At 41.9% G+C, this 16,042-nt stretch overlaps 1 protein-coding gene across 1 annotated transcript in view; it reads right to left on the bottom strand.

Moving 5' to 3' along the window:
• Positions 1 to 16,042, bottom strand: part of TIAM1 (T cell lymphoma invasion and metastasis 1) — a 229,510-nt gene that overhangs the window by 82,675 nt on the left and 130,793 nt on the right. The window contains exons 9-12 of the mRNA XM_025201339.1: positions 11,740 to 12,187; positions 6,716 to 6,888; positions 2,201 to 2,425; positions 868 to 1,053 (exon numbers count right to left, since the gene is read on the bottom strand). Coding sequence (XP_025057124.1) covers positions 868 to 1,053; positions 2,201 to 2,425; positions 6,716 to 6,888; positions 11,740 to 12,187 — 1,032 coding nt within the window. The remainder of the gene's footprint in view (positions 1 to 867; positions 1,054 to 2,200; positions 2,426 to 6,715; positions 6,889 to 11,739; positions 12,188 to 16,042) is intronic.

The raw sequence follows: 16,042 nt of genomic DNA, 5'->3' as shown, positions 1-16,042 counted from the left end.
AAAAAGAACCCAACAATTTGCACAGTGTTTTGGTATGTTTTGAAGAGCTGGTTTATGTTGTTTAAATTTCAACCATTTTACAAAGCCAAAGCTTGTCTGTAAAATGGGAAGGAATACAGAGGAGGTTTTTAACTTCCTTCAAAATGCCAATCACTGCAAACAGGATGCTGGCGTAGGTAGGCAGTAGTCTCATCCAGACAGCTGAGAAGTAAGCCTTAGCCTACTGAATATGATCTGATTTGCATTGAAGAGACTCCTGTTCATGTAACTAAGCTCCTGCAAATAGGAATTAGAGATGGGTCCAAACTGCAAAGTTTAGAGCCATATCCAAATCTTAGCAAGTTTCAGAACTGTTCACACCCAGCATATTAGTTCAGGACATTAGAGAGATGGAAGCCCCCTGCAAAGAATAGGTCCACGTTGATCCCAAGACTAGATCTTGGGTTTTGAAGCAGGGCCATCTCTATCACCTACAGAACCACCCTATTCATAAGGAAGTTAGGACTCAATACTCAATAATTAGGACTCAAGAATTGATGCCATTTTTGTATCAACTGTATTGAAAGCAGGTATTCATAAAGAGATCTATTAATTAATATCATGCGTTTAGAAGAGCCACAGTTCTCACACTCTGACAACAGAACAGGTTTCATAACCCATCATGTTTGAGGCAACAAGTTGACATCACCTCTTTTTAAAATAAGATTAAAGGTCTGGACCCATCTCAGGATGCTGAAGTTCCTGCACACTGCGGTAAGAATTTACCCCAGACTCTAACTACCTTGACTGATTTACTTTCTGCATAACACAGCCAGGAAATGTATAGTTTAGCAGCGATGACCTCTTGAGGTCTCTGTTCAAACTCACCAGTGCGTGAAAAGAAGAGACAGAAAAGATCCCAAGGCGACCCATCACAACTTTAGTTGGACGACTTGCAAAACCAAGCAGCCTTTTGGGGTTTGGCAGCTCTCCTCCTTGAAGGCTGGCTAAATAACAGCGGTAGCGAAAAAGGTCCATTTGGAACTGTTCAAGATTTTGCTCCCAAACAAAGATCTATAAAGCGAGAATTGGAGAGTGGAATATAAGGCAGAGAAAACAAGACCACAATAGTAAATAACATATTTCTCTCGATGTATATTACACTTCGCATTGCATTACAGCTTTCTGTCAACGCTGATTATATTTTCCAAGAAGGGGGGGAAGAAACAAAAGGAGGATTAAAACAAAAAGTTTTTTAATTAGATAGAAAACAAATATTTTTACATTCACGGCAGAAATCTTCTCCCAAGACAACAGCTACTTTGAAACAATGCTAATTAACTGTGTTAAAATTCCATTTTTAATTTGCTTTGTACTGCAGGATTCTCTTCTGAGCAATCCTTAAGAGGAGTCTTTTATGCATCAAGGACAATAAAGATACAAAAGACAAAAATCACAAGTTTCTACAAACAGAGGGTCCTGGATTATCAGCAGCAGCAGCCAGGATAGTTTAAGAATCAATGGAACTTTATGTTATACTTGAAAAAGTGAAGTATACGGGGGATAATGAATCTTATCAGTGGAAGAACTCTATAATCAGCGTATGTGAGGACTCATTTAAATAATTTAAATTGCTAGTAGGAAAGTGTTTCAAAACCCAACTAGATAAATGTGGGGGGAAAAAAAGAGTGACCTATCCTATAGTTGTAGACTGGAAGCCTTCAGGAAAAAAAACCCAACCCTTTGAACAGAAAAACCAGCATCTCTTCCCCCTCCCCACCTCGTCTCAAAAGGTTTGGGGGTGGGGGGGATTTTCCTTAGCTTAGCACATTGAAGACACAGAAACTCCCTCCTGCTATGGTTAAAATTCCAAACACATTTGGCAGCTCTGGGACCAGAACTACAATCTAATGAAGCAGGTTCCATATGTTAGTTTTCTAAAATAAGGTGCCACTGTGACAGAGGGAGAGACATCTGCTCTAGGATTTCTGTTTCTCAAATTCAGCTAGAGTTGTCCACTTTAAGTTGGAAGTGCCAGCAACAGAAGACAGTGATAACTGGGGATTCACAATGGCAAAGCTAGCTAAAGTTTGTAAAAGCACATGGAAAACCAAGGAGGTTTGTGCAGAAGAACTGGTGCAATCCATATGTAAGCCTAAAATAGCACAGCACATACAAGGTATTTCATATGAGACCATTTCAAACACACTGGCAAGAATACCTGATCCAGGATGGTTTTCTTCTTTTTGGAATCAGTTACTGAGGAAAGCTGCATTTCACCCATTTTCTTCATTTTCTCATCCATATCAATCTTCTGTTCCAGCTTCTTTATTTCAGTTTTCAACAGTTTAACTGTATCCTCTTTGTGATGTTGTCGTGCTACTGCTGTCGCACATGCAGAATGAATTGCAGTGATCCAGTTCTCTAGTTCAGTCTGGCTAGAGGTCTTTAGAGAAGGAAAGGGGAACAGCAAGAATCCTCTTAAAATGATCAGACATGAACAAATACAGTTCCAAAGAGAATTCTTTTCCTTTGATCTCAAGAACCAAAAAGGCCTTAAATCTACTTTTATCAGAAGAAATAAAAACATAATTTTCATATGTGAAAAGGCTACCTTTAGCTCAGCACCATGCATTCAGCTTTTAGAATGACACCTATGTCTACGTGTAACAGCTGCAGAATATTTCTTAGCAAGTGCTTACAAATTACTTCCCTTGCTCATTGTAATGGTACAATAATTTTTAGTTAATCATTACATGAAATTCTGTAGACTGCAAATTCCTTGAGGCAGAAAGCATGTTTGTCTGTGCTTTTCACAGTGTGGAACGGATTGCTGGCTTGCAACAATTAATAACAAGTTAAGGAAAACAGCAAGCATATACAGTATTAGTGGACTGTTTAAAATAATTGCAAATTAGAGCACCTTTCAGCTTCTGAAGATCCCCAATCTGTATTGTTAAAGGCCTACTTAATTTTCACATCACTGGCTGAATATTGCACACTAATTCTCCCACAAACTGGATGCATTGTTTGTTTTTGTGGGGAGAGGGAAATACCAGTCTAGTGTATCTGAAACTGGCATGTTTTCATGGAAGTCCTGTATTCTGATCAAGACTTAATAGAAAGTACTCCTTCTGCATCCTCACCCAATAATAGTAAATCTGCTAACCCCCTTAACAATCTTAAAACTTACTGTAAAACAAAACTTCAGTTAATGATACAGAATATTAATGTTATAGAAGACTCCATAAACTTGCTCTGTTATCTCAACCCCCAATACACTTGGCTTCTAGCTAAAGGGGCCGCTAACACCATACCACTTCATTTGAATTAAACTTGCAGAAGTTAATTCATCCATCGGTACTGACAGAACAATCTATTTTCTTCACTCAGCAGCAAGAGAGAAGACTGTTCCAGCTGCTCTGTCGGTGTTAGAAACGAGTGACAAAGGACCTCGTCCAAACCCCATCAAAGTTGGTGAAAGATTCCCAAAGAGACTCAGTTCAGTAAAGCACTTAATAATGTACTTAATTTTAGGCATGTCTTTGAGCTCAACTGACTTATATGGAACTCATATTTGAGTGAAGCATTGCTCTGAATAAGGATACTTTCCTGAATCAAGGCTTGATTTCCTAGTTGTGAGACAAGGCCTATATTGAGGATTACATTCCTTTCTTTGTCTTCTTACTGAAACCACAAAAATTGTACTGCATACCAATCCTTAAACAGACTCACGCTTCAAGTAATAAGATGATCACTTGTCACTGCCATAAGGACTAGAGTTTGCCACCAATACAGACGAGTGGAGAGCTCTTCTTGGTGAGATGTGCTGCCACAAAATAATTAAACTAACTACTGACAGATAGTTAGATGTCAGTCTAGCCTGAACTGCATACAAACATTCCTTGTACTCATGATGGAAGCCAACCAGAGCTACAGTAAGACAATTTGCTTTCTGGTTTAATAGAGGGTACAATAATAATTGTAGAAGGCCCTGTAATTATTTTGTTTTACTTGATATTTCCAAGTAATATTTTCAAGGCATAAGCAGTATCATAACTGTGGGGGGGAGGAGTACCAACCTAGGAGGGGTGCCAGAATTGCCCCAGCAAGAGTAGCTCCATGCTGGGAATGTCAAAACTGTTCCTGGTGGTACTTGCTACTGCTTTAAAGGGAATAGTCAGAGCAGACAGCACACTGTGGGGGCAGCAACAGCTCAGCCAGGAGCTGTTTAGGAGTACCTGGCAAGGGTAAGGAATCAGAAATCCTTTTGCTTCTAGACCAATACGGCTACAACCTGGATACCTGGCAAGGGTAAGACTCTTGTGCCCGCCCACACCTCTACACCCACTCTTGGAACCACGCGATCACCCTCCCTCCCCTATAGGGGATACCCAGGGCACCAACTCTGCTTGTTACACCTCTGGTCACAGGGTTCAATTCTGGCACGTGCTGCTTTTTTGTGAGGGCTATGAGGCAGGCTCTGGGATCAAAAAAGATTTAAATTTTATTCTGTAGGTGGAGCAGGATATTTAGCAACTGGGACAAGAGGACTGCTTCGCTTACAGTGGAGAAGGGCAAACACTGGAAGCAAGCTGCAAACATCTGAAATAAGTATGTGATGTCACAACATACTCTAGCAATTGCATGTGATATCCACATGCAATGGACATGTGTAGGCATGATAGGAACCGACTGAGCAGGGACTCTTGAGTTTAAGAGGTATGTGATATCTCTGGACACAATGCAGAAGGAAGGATAGGTACAATATACATTAAATGGTGATCATATTTTTTCACTTATCGTATGGTCTCCAGAGGACAGAAATAATCTTCCTTAACCTCCTTGGTATTCTGTTAAAAAATAACTGACAATATTTTCTTGTGTATGAATGTATATGTCTATGTTATTAAGAACTAAGTAACACTGCTGATCAGCAGCATATATGCTCCAGCAGTTGTGTGTGTATCAGATCAAGCCTGGAGGATACAATAACTTACAAATTATTTCCACAATTATGACTGATCCTCTTTCCCACTCCCCAAGTTCCCCCCATCCCTGCTTTTTCTTCTAATTCTCTGTCTTCACAGTAATATGGGTTCCCCCGATGTAAGGGACAAAAAAAGGTTTCACAAAGCACAAGAAAACAATAATTTACTTTGAAATGGCTCATTTTCTGCTCTTTCCCACAAAGTTACATGAAAACCTAGCCATTACATGATGACACAGCCTATTTAATGAATACGGCTCTATGTTGCCACAAAGGAAATGTATTGAATGCAACCTTTTCAGTATTTAGCCTCTCCTGGCATGAATTTTATGAGAATGAAGGCTTTGCAAGAGAAATGCAAATGAAAGATGTTATAACAACGTAAGTAGATCTCGTGGTTGTGGTGCTTCACAGCCTATTAAATACCTGCTGGGTCCACATGCTCCCGAATGAAGCAAAAAAACAAAACAAAAAAAAAAAAAAACCCCAAAAAACAAAACACTCACCTCAGAAAAGAAAGACACTGGGGGAGGCAGGGAGAAGCTATGCAAAAATGTAACAGGGCTGCAGAAATGTCAGATTTGTTTTTCAGATCAACTGAAGGAAATAAGCATACCTCTGCTGATATATTCCTGTGGGGACATTTGGGCTACATGCTTTTAAAAGCTGGGAATGCAGATCAGAGGAATACCAGAGTGGGGAAAGCACTCAGCAATGCAGTATTTTGGAGATTTTAAAGCACAGGGAAACCTAGATGTTTTTCTGCTTTGTTCCAATATTTACATTCTCAAATGATCACTTGAGGGGAAAAGATGGGATTCCCCACACCCAAAAATCTGCACCAAACACACCAGTATAATAGAGTAAAAATAATAGTTAGGAAATGATAGCTACTCCATTTAGGTTGGCATTTCACCAATGTCATATATACCAACACCTGCTTATAATGCCCCTTTGCTCTCTACCTTGGACAGACACAGAGAGCCCTATGTCACGGAGTGAATTAAGACTGCTTTGACATTAGCTGCAGAAAGACATGCAGACCCGTGGCAGGACACTTCAACCTCCCTGGACACTCCATCACTGACCTGAGGGTGGCTGTTCTTAGATAGCAATCTTTTAAAAACTTTGAACAAGAACCTGCAGAACAAGAAATCATCCATAGACTGGCTTGTGTTAAGCATGGTTTAAACAGGGACTACAGATTCTTAACCTAGGTGTCTCAGACTCCCTCCCCACCCACCCTTTAAATTCTATATCTACCATGACAGGGAGATGGTGGTGTTAAAGCACATGGGGCATAACTGTGCATCCCAAACTGTAGCTTTGTCTTTCTGTGCAGAAAAGAGCAAACTGCTTGATAACCATGTTACCAGACTGTATTAATGCCTTCATTTTCACATAATTGGTACACCATTTATTCGTAGGCTAATAATAGTATTTTGACCCATCTATACCAGTGGAGACCAAATTTAGTTGCAAAACAGTAGGTTTGGCATTACAAACATAAACCACATCTGGCATCAAACCCCTTCAGCACTGTTTTCTCTGTGTAGCCAATGGTACTGAACAAGCATCCCACCCTTATTCTTACCTTCTGGAGTGAAATCCCAGCCTTACTGAAGTGGATGGCATTTCGCTAGCTCACTTGATTTCAATAGGAGCTAGCATTTCACCTCTAGTCTGCTGGATGAGCAAGAGTTAGGAAAGGAGAACAATTCTGCAAAACCCAAGAATAAAACAAACCTGAAAGAGGAATGCATCCCCAAGGGAATTACTGAGGCAGAAAACAAAGTCCTTCTTTGGGTGCTCAGGCACTGCTTGCACTATACTGTTTTCTACCCAGACGGCGTGCTTTGGGATGCTGTTATGATCTATTCCAGATCTGCCATCAGTCTCATAGAAGAATAATGTACATCCTAAGAAAAAAAATGAGTAAAGCATTAGCAAGTAGCATGGACAAATATGGTAAAACCACATCTATTCAACATAATTGTTTCTAAACAATACAGCACCAGTCCCCCAAGTTCTCAAAAGTGAAAATAAAGTCAATGAAAAACTTGAGCAGGTATAAGAATGTAATTTGATGGATCTTCCCTACAGACAGCTTAAAGCCCTTGAGTTTGGTCACAGACACTGAAGAATAGCTTCCCAGTATACACCAACCAACTGTCAATAACATAGGAGAGATCATAAGAAGTGCCATACTGGGTCAGACAAAAGGTCCATCCAGCCAGAATTCTCTCTCTGACAATGGTATTAGTGGATACTAGAGGGAGAGCTTTGAACTGGACACATTTGAGTGATCTGTTCCCTATCCATTATCCTCCCTGGCATCTACCATCATGGGTTTAGAGATGCCAGAGGAAACATCTCCAACCATTCTGTTCAATAGCTATTAATAGATCTATCATACATTAATTTGTATAGTCCCTTTCTGAACCTGCTTATATGATCTGCCTCCATCTCCTGCAGCAGTGAATTCCACTAGTTAAGTACCTGCTGCATAACAAAGTACTTTCTCTTGTCAGGTTTAAACTCGCCTCCTACTAATTTCAGTGGGAGCGCTTCATTCTAATATTTTGGGACTTGGTAAACAGTTCCTTGTTCACTTGGTCCACATCCTTCGTGATTTTAGAGAACTCTAGCATATCCCCTCTCAGCCTTCTCTTTTCCAAACTGAAGAACCCTAGCCTTTTCATAGATTTTCCTTTTTTCCTGGTATGGCAACTGCTCCATGCCCCTGATTTCCTTGATTGCCCTTCCCTGCACTATTTTTTTTTTTAATCTTTAAACATATATCTGTACCACAGACAGCCTGCTCCACTGCAGTTGGAAAAATGGGCACAGTTGGAAAAATGGGCAAAGTGCTTTCAATTGTGTTCTGCATATGTATTCTCTCAACCAGCCTTCATTAGGGTAGAAGCAGCAGCTTTGGAAAAAACTCTCAAACACATTTTAATTGTTCCTTTCAAAACACTATACTCACAATTAAATGTCATTCCTCTTTCCAGAGCCTGCCTTCAACTGGTAAAATGAAATGCAGCCATGGGTAGTGCAGCCCCTGCCAGCTGACGAGCACAGTCCCAGAGAAATTAAGAAAGGGCGCTGCCTTCTGTCTCGTCTCACCCCACCAAGGAGCAGAGTGGGAAGAAAGAGCAATAGGACTCACAGGAAGGGTCAGTGCAAACCCTGGGGCCGGCAACAGTTTTTTTTTTTGAAGGAAAGAAATGATGGTAGCAGGAAACCTTTGCATGTTAATAGGTCTTGTGCTACTCTGGTAGGACATGACTCCTACCTTCTGCACCTCTTCTCTCTCAGACAACTCCTCTACTTCAATTCAGGGGCCTCTGTAGACAAAACTCTAGGGCACTTATACACATACATTTTGTCTGCTCTGACGCACTGGAGATCCAGCATGTCTGAGCAGACTCAATTAAATCATGTTTGCTCTGCATGCGAGCTGACAAGCCCAGAGCTGCATCACATACATTTGTATAAATGGCAAAATGCGCATCAGCAATGAGAAAATAATGCACATCATCTTCGATGTGTTTTAGTTCAAAAGCGTACCATCGCCATTTTCTCAGTGCTGATGTGCATTTTGCTGTTTATATAAATGTATGCGCTACAGCACCAGGCACTTTTAAAAGCATCCAACACTGTGGTATGAGCATGTGTACAAATGCCCCTAGGTGCTAACCACTCCACCATTGTAGAGGCATAACAAGGCATCTCTGTGCCCCAGGCAGCAGCAACACTAAGGGCAATGCTGGCTGCCATTCCAGGCTGCAGTGCATCCAGCCATGAGCTGCAGCAACAGTTATTTTTGCAATGCTCCCCCCAAAAGCCAGCCCCCAAGGCTGCTGCCCTGGTCACCACATCCCCCCCACCTCCCCTAGTTATGCTAATAAAGTCACCTTCCCAAAAAAAGCTGCACTGGGTGAACACCTTGGAGACTCCAATTATCCACAAAAGAGATGCATCACAAGAGAGGGTGAAGTTATTTTCTTTTGCCACAGCTTTTTCAGTTCTTGGCCTCCTTGCTGAGTCTACCCCTAAGAATGCTCTCTGCCTTACTTACACAGTACATTCGTATCACCCAGCATCACTGTACACTGTGGGATGGACCTATTTTGTCTGTACCATAGATGGTAAACACAGCCGCATACGGAAGGCACAAGTAGAAGCCTCTAAGAGGGCTCTATTAGCCACACTGGAAGACAACCAAAACCCAACACGTTCGAACATGGACTACCCTCATAATGCCAGACAAGTGAGTTGGCACTGCTAGACTTGTTTTCCTTAGGGCCTGTCTACTCTAAAATTGCCCTGCATGTCCTGCAGCTGCTCATTACTACACTTCCTTGAAGGCAGAGATCAAGTTTTTTTAATTACTGAATACAGGTGAATGATTTTGGAGGGGGGGGGAGGGAGGGGGGCAGCAACATCACACTGTGTGATCCCCATTGAAAAAGGACTGAAGAAAAAAACCAAGCAAAACAGCAGTCCTTATTCCACCGCAATGTTTTCATTGTCAGTCAAAGTCTTAGCAACATAGGAACAAAAACTAGGCATACTAGGTAAGGATAAAATATAATGCTCAGGCTATCCACACACAAAAAAAAACTTTATAATTTCTAGGCAAAGCACAGTCGCTCTCTATGATCTCTCTCTCTCTCTCAAACTTTTGCTGCCTTTGAACATTGTCTAAAAAATTCATTTAAAAATGACTGTTGCTATTGTCCCCCAAGGAAATAGCTCTCATAATGGAAAGTGATGCACAGCAACCCTCTTACCCCAGCCTTTCAAAAACCTATCTGCAGCCAGACAATAGCAGCTGCTAAATTCAAAGCTTCATTTAAATGCTAACGTTATTAAGGCAGAGCAATCTAAGAAATAAACATTCAACTTGAGTCAAGGCACTTTTAAAATAACATTGCCTTGATGCTCATCCTTCCCCTTTTTTCACTCCCAGATGGCTCTTTGTTTACCAGCTCTTCACAGCTAGACTTTCCCGTCACACTGCCTCTGCTAGAAGGGGATGAGATTAGGGGTTCTCGCTGCTCTCTCATCTGTGAATTTCTTTTATTTCCCCCACCTCTGTAACAACTGCAACAAAGGGCTGGCCCACACTCATTTTTTTAACCTCTCCTGGCAAGCACCCATACATGTCACCTGGCAAGAACTGTAGAGTGAAAAGGCCTAGCCTTTATCCCCGGGGCTCAGCAGCTACCTTTCCAACGGGCATCGTAATCTTGAAGAGTCAGTCAACATGAAAAAGCAATAATACCACATCAGGGAACCTGATAACAGCATGGTTTCCCTGTGAACATGTTGGAGCACAGAAAAGATGTTGGCCATTCGAAATCCTCAGATAATGCTATTACATCATGGAATATAGGGATGGTGTTACCAGTTTCCTGCTGCAACTCTTGGCAAACACAGGCCCATACAGAGCAGGGAAATGGGAGAGTGGAGGAAGCTAAAATAGGGTTGCCAACCCTTCTGGATTGCCCAACTGGAAGTCTACCGGAATCAATATCGATCTCCCAGTGACTATTGAAAACAATCCGGGAGGCTGATACTGTGAGCGGATAGAACAGTACAATTAATGACATTACATCATGCTGGGGAAAAAAAAATCTCCTGGAATAGCTTCAGTCAGAGTTGGCAACCCTAACCTAGAAACTTGGTTTCTCCAGTTGGCTCCTTAATGTAATTGCAGAGTGGGTTCCCCAGAGGCTGCTTTATGGAGCCAAAGGTAACCTACCAAGTGTGCTTGTCTTGAAGAGCTTACACTCAGCACAGACAGGATAGGAAAATGTGGAAGGGAAAACAGGAACAGAGCTGCAGTGTCTGTCAAGCATCACATGAAGGTAACTCAGCTTCAGAACGAGGTCTTGCCCATGTCCCAGTCTAACAGACCACCCTGCTGCTCCTTTTGGTTCTGCTGACCCTGTCCCTTATCAGGGCTACAACTGTGCAGTACTTAATTTTTAACATTTGTATTACTGAAGCCTCTGGAAGTCTCATTCTGGATCCAGGGCCTAATGTGTCAGGCACTATAAAGATGCACATAAACACACAGCCGGGGCCCCAAACTGCTTACCCTTTAATGACAGCAGTCATGTTGCTACTGATAGCGCAGTTCTAGCAGCAATTCCATGACCATTGCTCGCAAGCATCTAGTTTAGAGAGATAGCATAAACATGCTTTTTCAGTGGAAAAAGACCCTCTGCGCACTGGCTGGAGAAGCCATGCTACATCCAACTGCTGCTTGCCTGAGTTCAAGTATGGCATGGATTGATTATGTTTTACAAGCAGTAGAGCAAACCCGGTTTGTGCTTTGTCAAGATAACACCTGTTAGCAACCATCACAAAAATCCACGTGGGTGGAGGGGGGCTGGGAAAAAAAATAAAGGGAAAGAAAAATCAGGAATGATTTCTTCTTCTGTTCCCCACTACTTTTGCAGGTTTTTTTCAGTACTATTAAAGAACACTGCACTACTAGCAGTTTAAATTCCTTCCTTCAGCAATGTTCACACATTTGTTTCAGACACAAGAGAAACGCTAATTATATTGAAGTTAGCTATACGCAGACACACTGGCCAGCATAGATGGTGCTCATTACAAGACTGACACTTATCTTTAAGCACTAAAAACAATATTAAAAAGTACATCAAATTCAAGACCTCTGGACTAAGGGCCAAATGCATGTAACCACTTTGGTATCTATCTAAAGAATAACAAAGATGTGCCCACCGTACCTTTTAAGGAAACCCAATAGTGCTTCCATTTCCTACGGGTAGCCGATTCCACCTTCTTATTCTTTTTGTGAACAAGGAAATTTTTCACTGCAAGGGCTCCAGCTTTCCGTACTGTGCCCTGGGCAGCTGTAAGGAGGATATCAGACTGTCCTGGAGAACTCAAGGTACCACTGCTTTGCTCATCACTCAGGGCAGAGCCAGCTTCCTCCAAGTTCTCGCTATTGGTGGTGCTCATCTCCAGCTCCCTGCGGAAGTTCTCATACACTCCCTGACGGAGTCCATCTCCTGTTGAGCTGCTGCCACTGTCACTGCCAATGAAAGCTTGGCTGGCTGATGGAGAGTAGCTGGAGTTTGTGGCATTTGAACGTCTAGATAGAAGGTCCGTATCAGTGGCTGCACCTTCAATCCCACTGTCAGTGAATTCACTTCCCTCACCGATATTCACATCCTAGGTAAAAGAAAAAGCAGCACATCATCATACCAAGTGAACCAATCTCTCACCCTAAATTTTTTTCACACTCCTCTCTTATTTGACTTCATAAATACCTCACATATGCTTTGTGAAGACAAACTGGAAGAATAGACATCAGAGTTTGGCCTCTGGCAGCAGTTTAGGAAGACCAATAGTTTCAGTATGTGTTCCCAAACCTTAATAATTCAGCAGGGTGAAACACAGCTTAACCCACTCACTTTAGACTAATTCAACGATGCCATGAAGTTTTGAGGAAGCAGACCACATGATAGCAAACAAATGACAGTACCTGAAGAAGTAGTAATCACACAGAAAAGCTTTGAAAGGAAAACACTAATACTGTATGCTTACACCTATATCCAAGGATATTATCTTAGACATCTGAAGACTATCCCTGGACAATCATATAAACAAAGATGCACTGTTGTTCTAAGAAGCCATGTATTATTATTGTTTATTTGCTTTATCAAAAGCACATAAGAACTCCAGTCATGAACCAAGACCCCACCATACTAGACACCATTCAAAATACCCTAAAAACCTAGCCCAAGCAGGTTACAATGCCAGGTGGAAGACAACAGTGGAATATAAAAGATACAAAGGAAGTACAGGACCATAATGCGACAAGCCTGGTCATTATGCTAAGGCAGTGGATTCAGAACACCAGTAGTCTAACTACTGTCATATTGTAGGTATCATGATGAAGGAGATCATGGCCTCAAGGGCCATGGCAGGCTGAGGTTTTGAAGGAGGATTTCGAAGGAGAAGGATAATATCGTTTACAGGAAACACCTCCCAAACATGAGGTGAGCATGAAAGAAAGCACCAAGGGGAATGCTTGAAAATAAGCAGACAACAGAGCCTGGTATTGTGAGCTGATCAGAGACAAATACTGACTATGTGCTACTACTGAGTAAGGAAGGACGTGATGAAGATAGAGGGACCTCTGAAAGTACAGACAAGAAGCTTACATGCAAAAAGAGGAGAGATGTGATCAAAATGACAGGCAAACATGCTCAGAAAGTAAGCTAGGTACCCTGACTTATATGTCCTTAAAAACTAAGGAAACCTCAACAAGAAGTGTTTTACAGGAACACTGAATTAGGAAGAACACTAATTTTCCATCTGACAAGCCAATGAGGATTTCCTTATTGGTATGAGAGTTCCCCAAGAGGCAGCTCTTAAAACTATGAGCCCACTACTGCGCTTTTTCTGTGCATGGAGCCCAAGTTCCCGACCCTGACTATGATTGTGTGCATGTCACAGTTCTGCATCTGTTTCCATATCTACAAATAACACTACGTACATCACGAGTGTGCTATGGGTTTAGCTCATGCCTGTAAAATACTCAAAACAGAAAGCTCTGCATAATATAGTCAAGAGTATAAACTCTAAAGTGTTTTGCAAGCATTATAACCTTGCAACAATGCAGGAAAGGCACTAGATGTGTTAAATCTACCTTCCAATACACTGATTTTAGGATTCTAACCCTGCCCCCTGCATCTGTTTGGTCATTCCTTATTACCAAAATAAATTCTTACTCTATTATAGCTGCATACAGAGTGTTCATTTTCTACCAAGAGATTCTCCATTCCATCTTTTGTACAGACTTCCAGCTTTTTCTCCCATAGCAAAAATGGCCTCTATGACCCTGTCTTTTCAGTGAGATTACAGTCCAAATATGTAAAAGGTCAGATTGGATCAAACTCAATGCCAGTTGATATCCATGTTCATATTTATGAAATAGAAACACAGAATTTAGTGAGATAAGCATCTTAAACTGGCAGCTGTATGTGACAATTGCTCTGTAGGTTAGTAAGGTTAAGAGCACTCATTAGATGTTTGACTTCTGAACTTATAATGTACTGCCAGCTAATTCTCAACACAGTTTATACCCTGTGTCCAAGAGTCAGATGACATTTTATGGGCACCTTTATATCTTATATTCTGCATAACAATCAGGATTCAACTAAAGGAGTTCAACAGAAACTCAAGGAGACCTAATACCACACTTTTTCAGATATCTGCCAAGAGGGAATGGGTAGCCTTCTGGGCCAGTGGGTTTCAGGTAAGACATCACAAAATGCACAAAGGTGTTAAACAAATATCTCATATTGGTATGCTTAAAATTAGGCACCAATTACCTAGGGCCTAAAGGAGTGAAATGGTGAGCCCAGCTCCTGTTGACCACACCATGTACTAGATTTATGTGCTGAAATGAGGGAGCCCAACTTTCAAAAGCTTGGTTGGCCAATTTGGCCATCCTTGTACATTAAATAAATACAAAGACAGAATCCCATATGCCTCCATTACCACCTCTACATATGCACATGCATGGCAGGAGGCATGACTGTGGGATCATGCATTAGATCCCACTGTACCTTATTGCCGGTGCAGAGGGAGCCTGATCCCAGGCTTCCCCTGAACCAAGAAGAAGCAAGCTCCTGTGACTGGGAGCCCCATGCACCCCAGTTGAAACCCATGGGGGTGCATGAAACCCATGGGACTGGGGGGACTGCCTTAAGGGTGATCCCCCCTACCTACCCTGGGGTTGTGGGATACCCCTGGTGCTGAAAGATCACTACAAGGAGATCCACCCCCTCTTCCCTTGGTCCAGGGATGTGGAAAACACCCGGGGCCAGAGGATCACTGTGGGTTGTGTGAAAGATGTGGAAAACACCCGGGGCCAGAGGATCACAGAGGGTTGTGTGAACCCCCCAGGCCCTGGGGATCATGGCTGCCACAATCCCTATGGCTCTGAGGTGCATGAAATCCCTGGGCTCTGGGGATAGTGGTTGTTATGATCCCTAAGGACTCGGGGGTGCATGCAACCCCTGGACCCTGGAAATCATGGCTGCCACAATCCCTAGGGCTCAGGAGTTTTACCCCTGCAGCTGGGAGCCCTGCCAGCTAATGCTACACATGCAAATGAAAGCTCGATAGCAACTAGCTACAAGGTTAGTGCACATTTTTTAGGTCTAACTTTATAGCTGGTTGGAGCTTTTTATGATGTGATAGCTACTTTGCAAATGCAGCTGGTTTCCAAATAATTGTGCAATTAACCAGTTAATTGTGCAATAACTGTAACTTGTAGAGGGGGCCTATTAAAGATTACCTACTTTCCTTTTCCAGCTTTTCCACCATGCTCCACCATCTCTTCCTCCTCACCCTTCTCCCTTCCCCCCTCCCAGCACAAGGATTACAGGGACACTAAGTGATATATTTCATTTACGGGAAGGTTAAAGTTCTGGGACTTTTTTTGCAAGATCAAAAAGGTTCTTAAAGCACAAAAAATATTTCATTCCTTGATAAAGAAATTACCAGGGAAAGGATGCGAGATGAACAGGTTTCTACGTGCCCTGCACAGAGAATCTAATGTTCTCTCTGGATCTCACGTTTCCCACTCTTGATCAAACTGTTCGACTATCCAAGACCATTTGTTAGGACCTCATCCTACAAAGAGCATTGCCAGCAAGGTAGTTTCCATATCATAGGCAATGAGAAAGTCTTAATAAATCCTGCATAATGAAGTGAGAATTTCACTAAGCTGCCAAGCAAAGACAACTGCACTGATAAACCAAGAAGATAAAATCTTAGATCTATTATATCTATAATCTTGAAAGGTTTCATGAAAGAGTCTATCAGTATGGATGGCTCTTATACCTCTCTCATACTTTGTACATCAAGCAAATATACCAGAGGTTCTAGTTTCTGAAAACTGATTAGATGCCAAAGATATAATTGTGGGCAACATGCTCCTTGGTTTCTAAAGCATATTCCTTCCTCACATGGATGACACTTCTTCATAAACCAACTCTTAGATCAATGGCA

This window comes from Alligator sinensis, unplaced genomic scaffold, assembly GCF_000455745.1.
Source record: "Alligator sinensis unplaced genomic scaffold, ASM45574v1 scaffold373_1, whole genome shotgun sequence".
Classification (NCBI taxonomy): Eukaryota; Metazoa; Chordata; order Crocodylia; family Alligatoridae; genus Alligator; species Alligator sinensis.
This window is presented reverse-complemented; position numbering and strand designations above follow the sequence as displayed.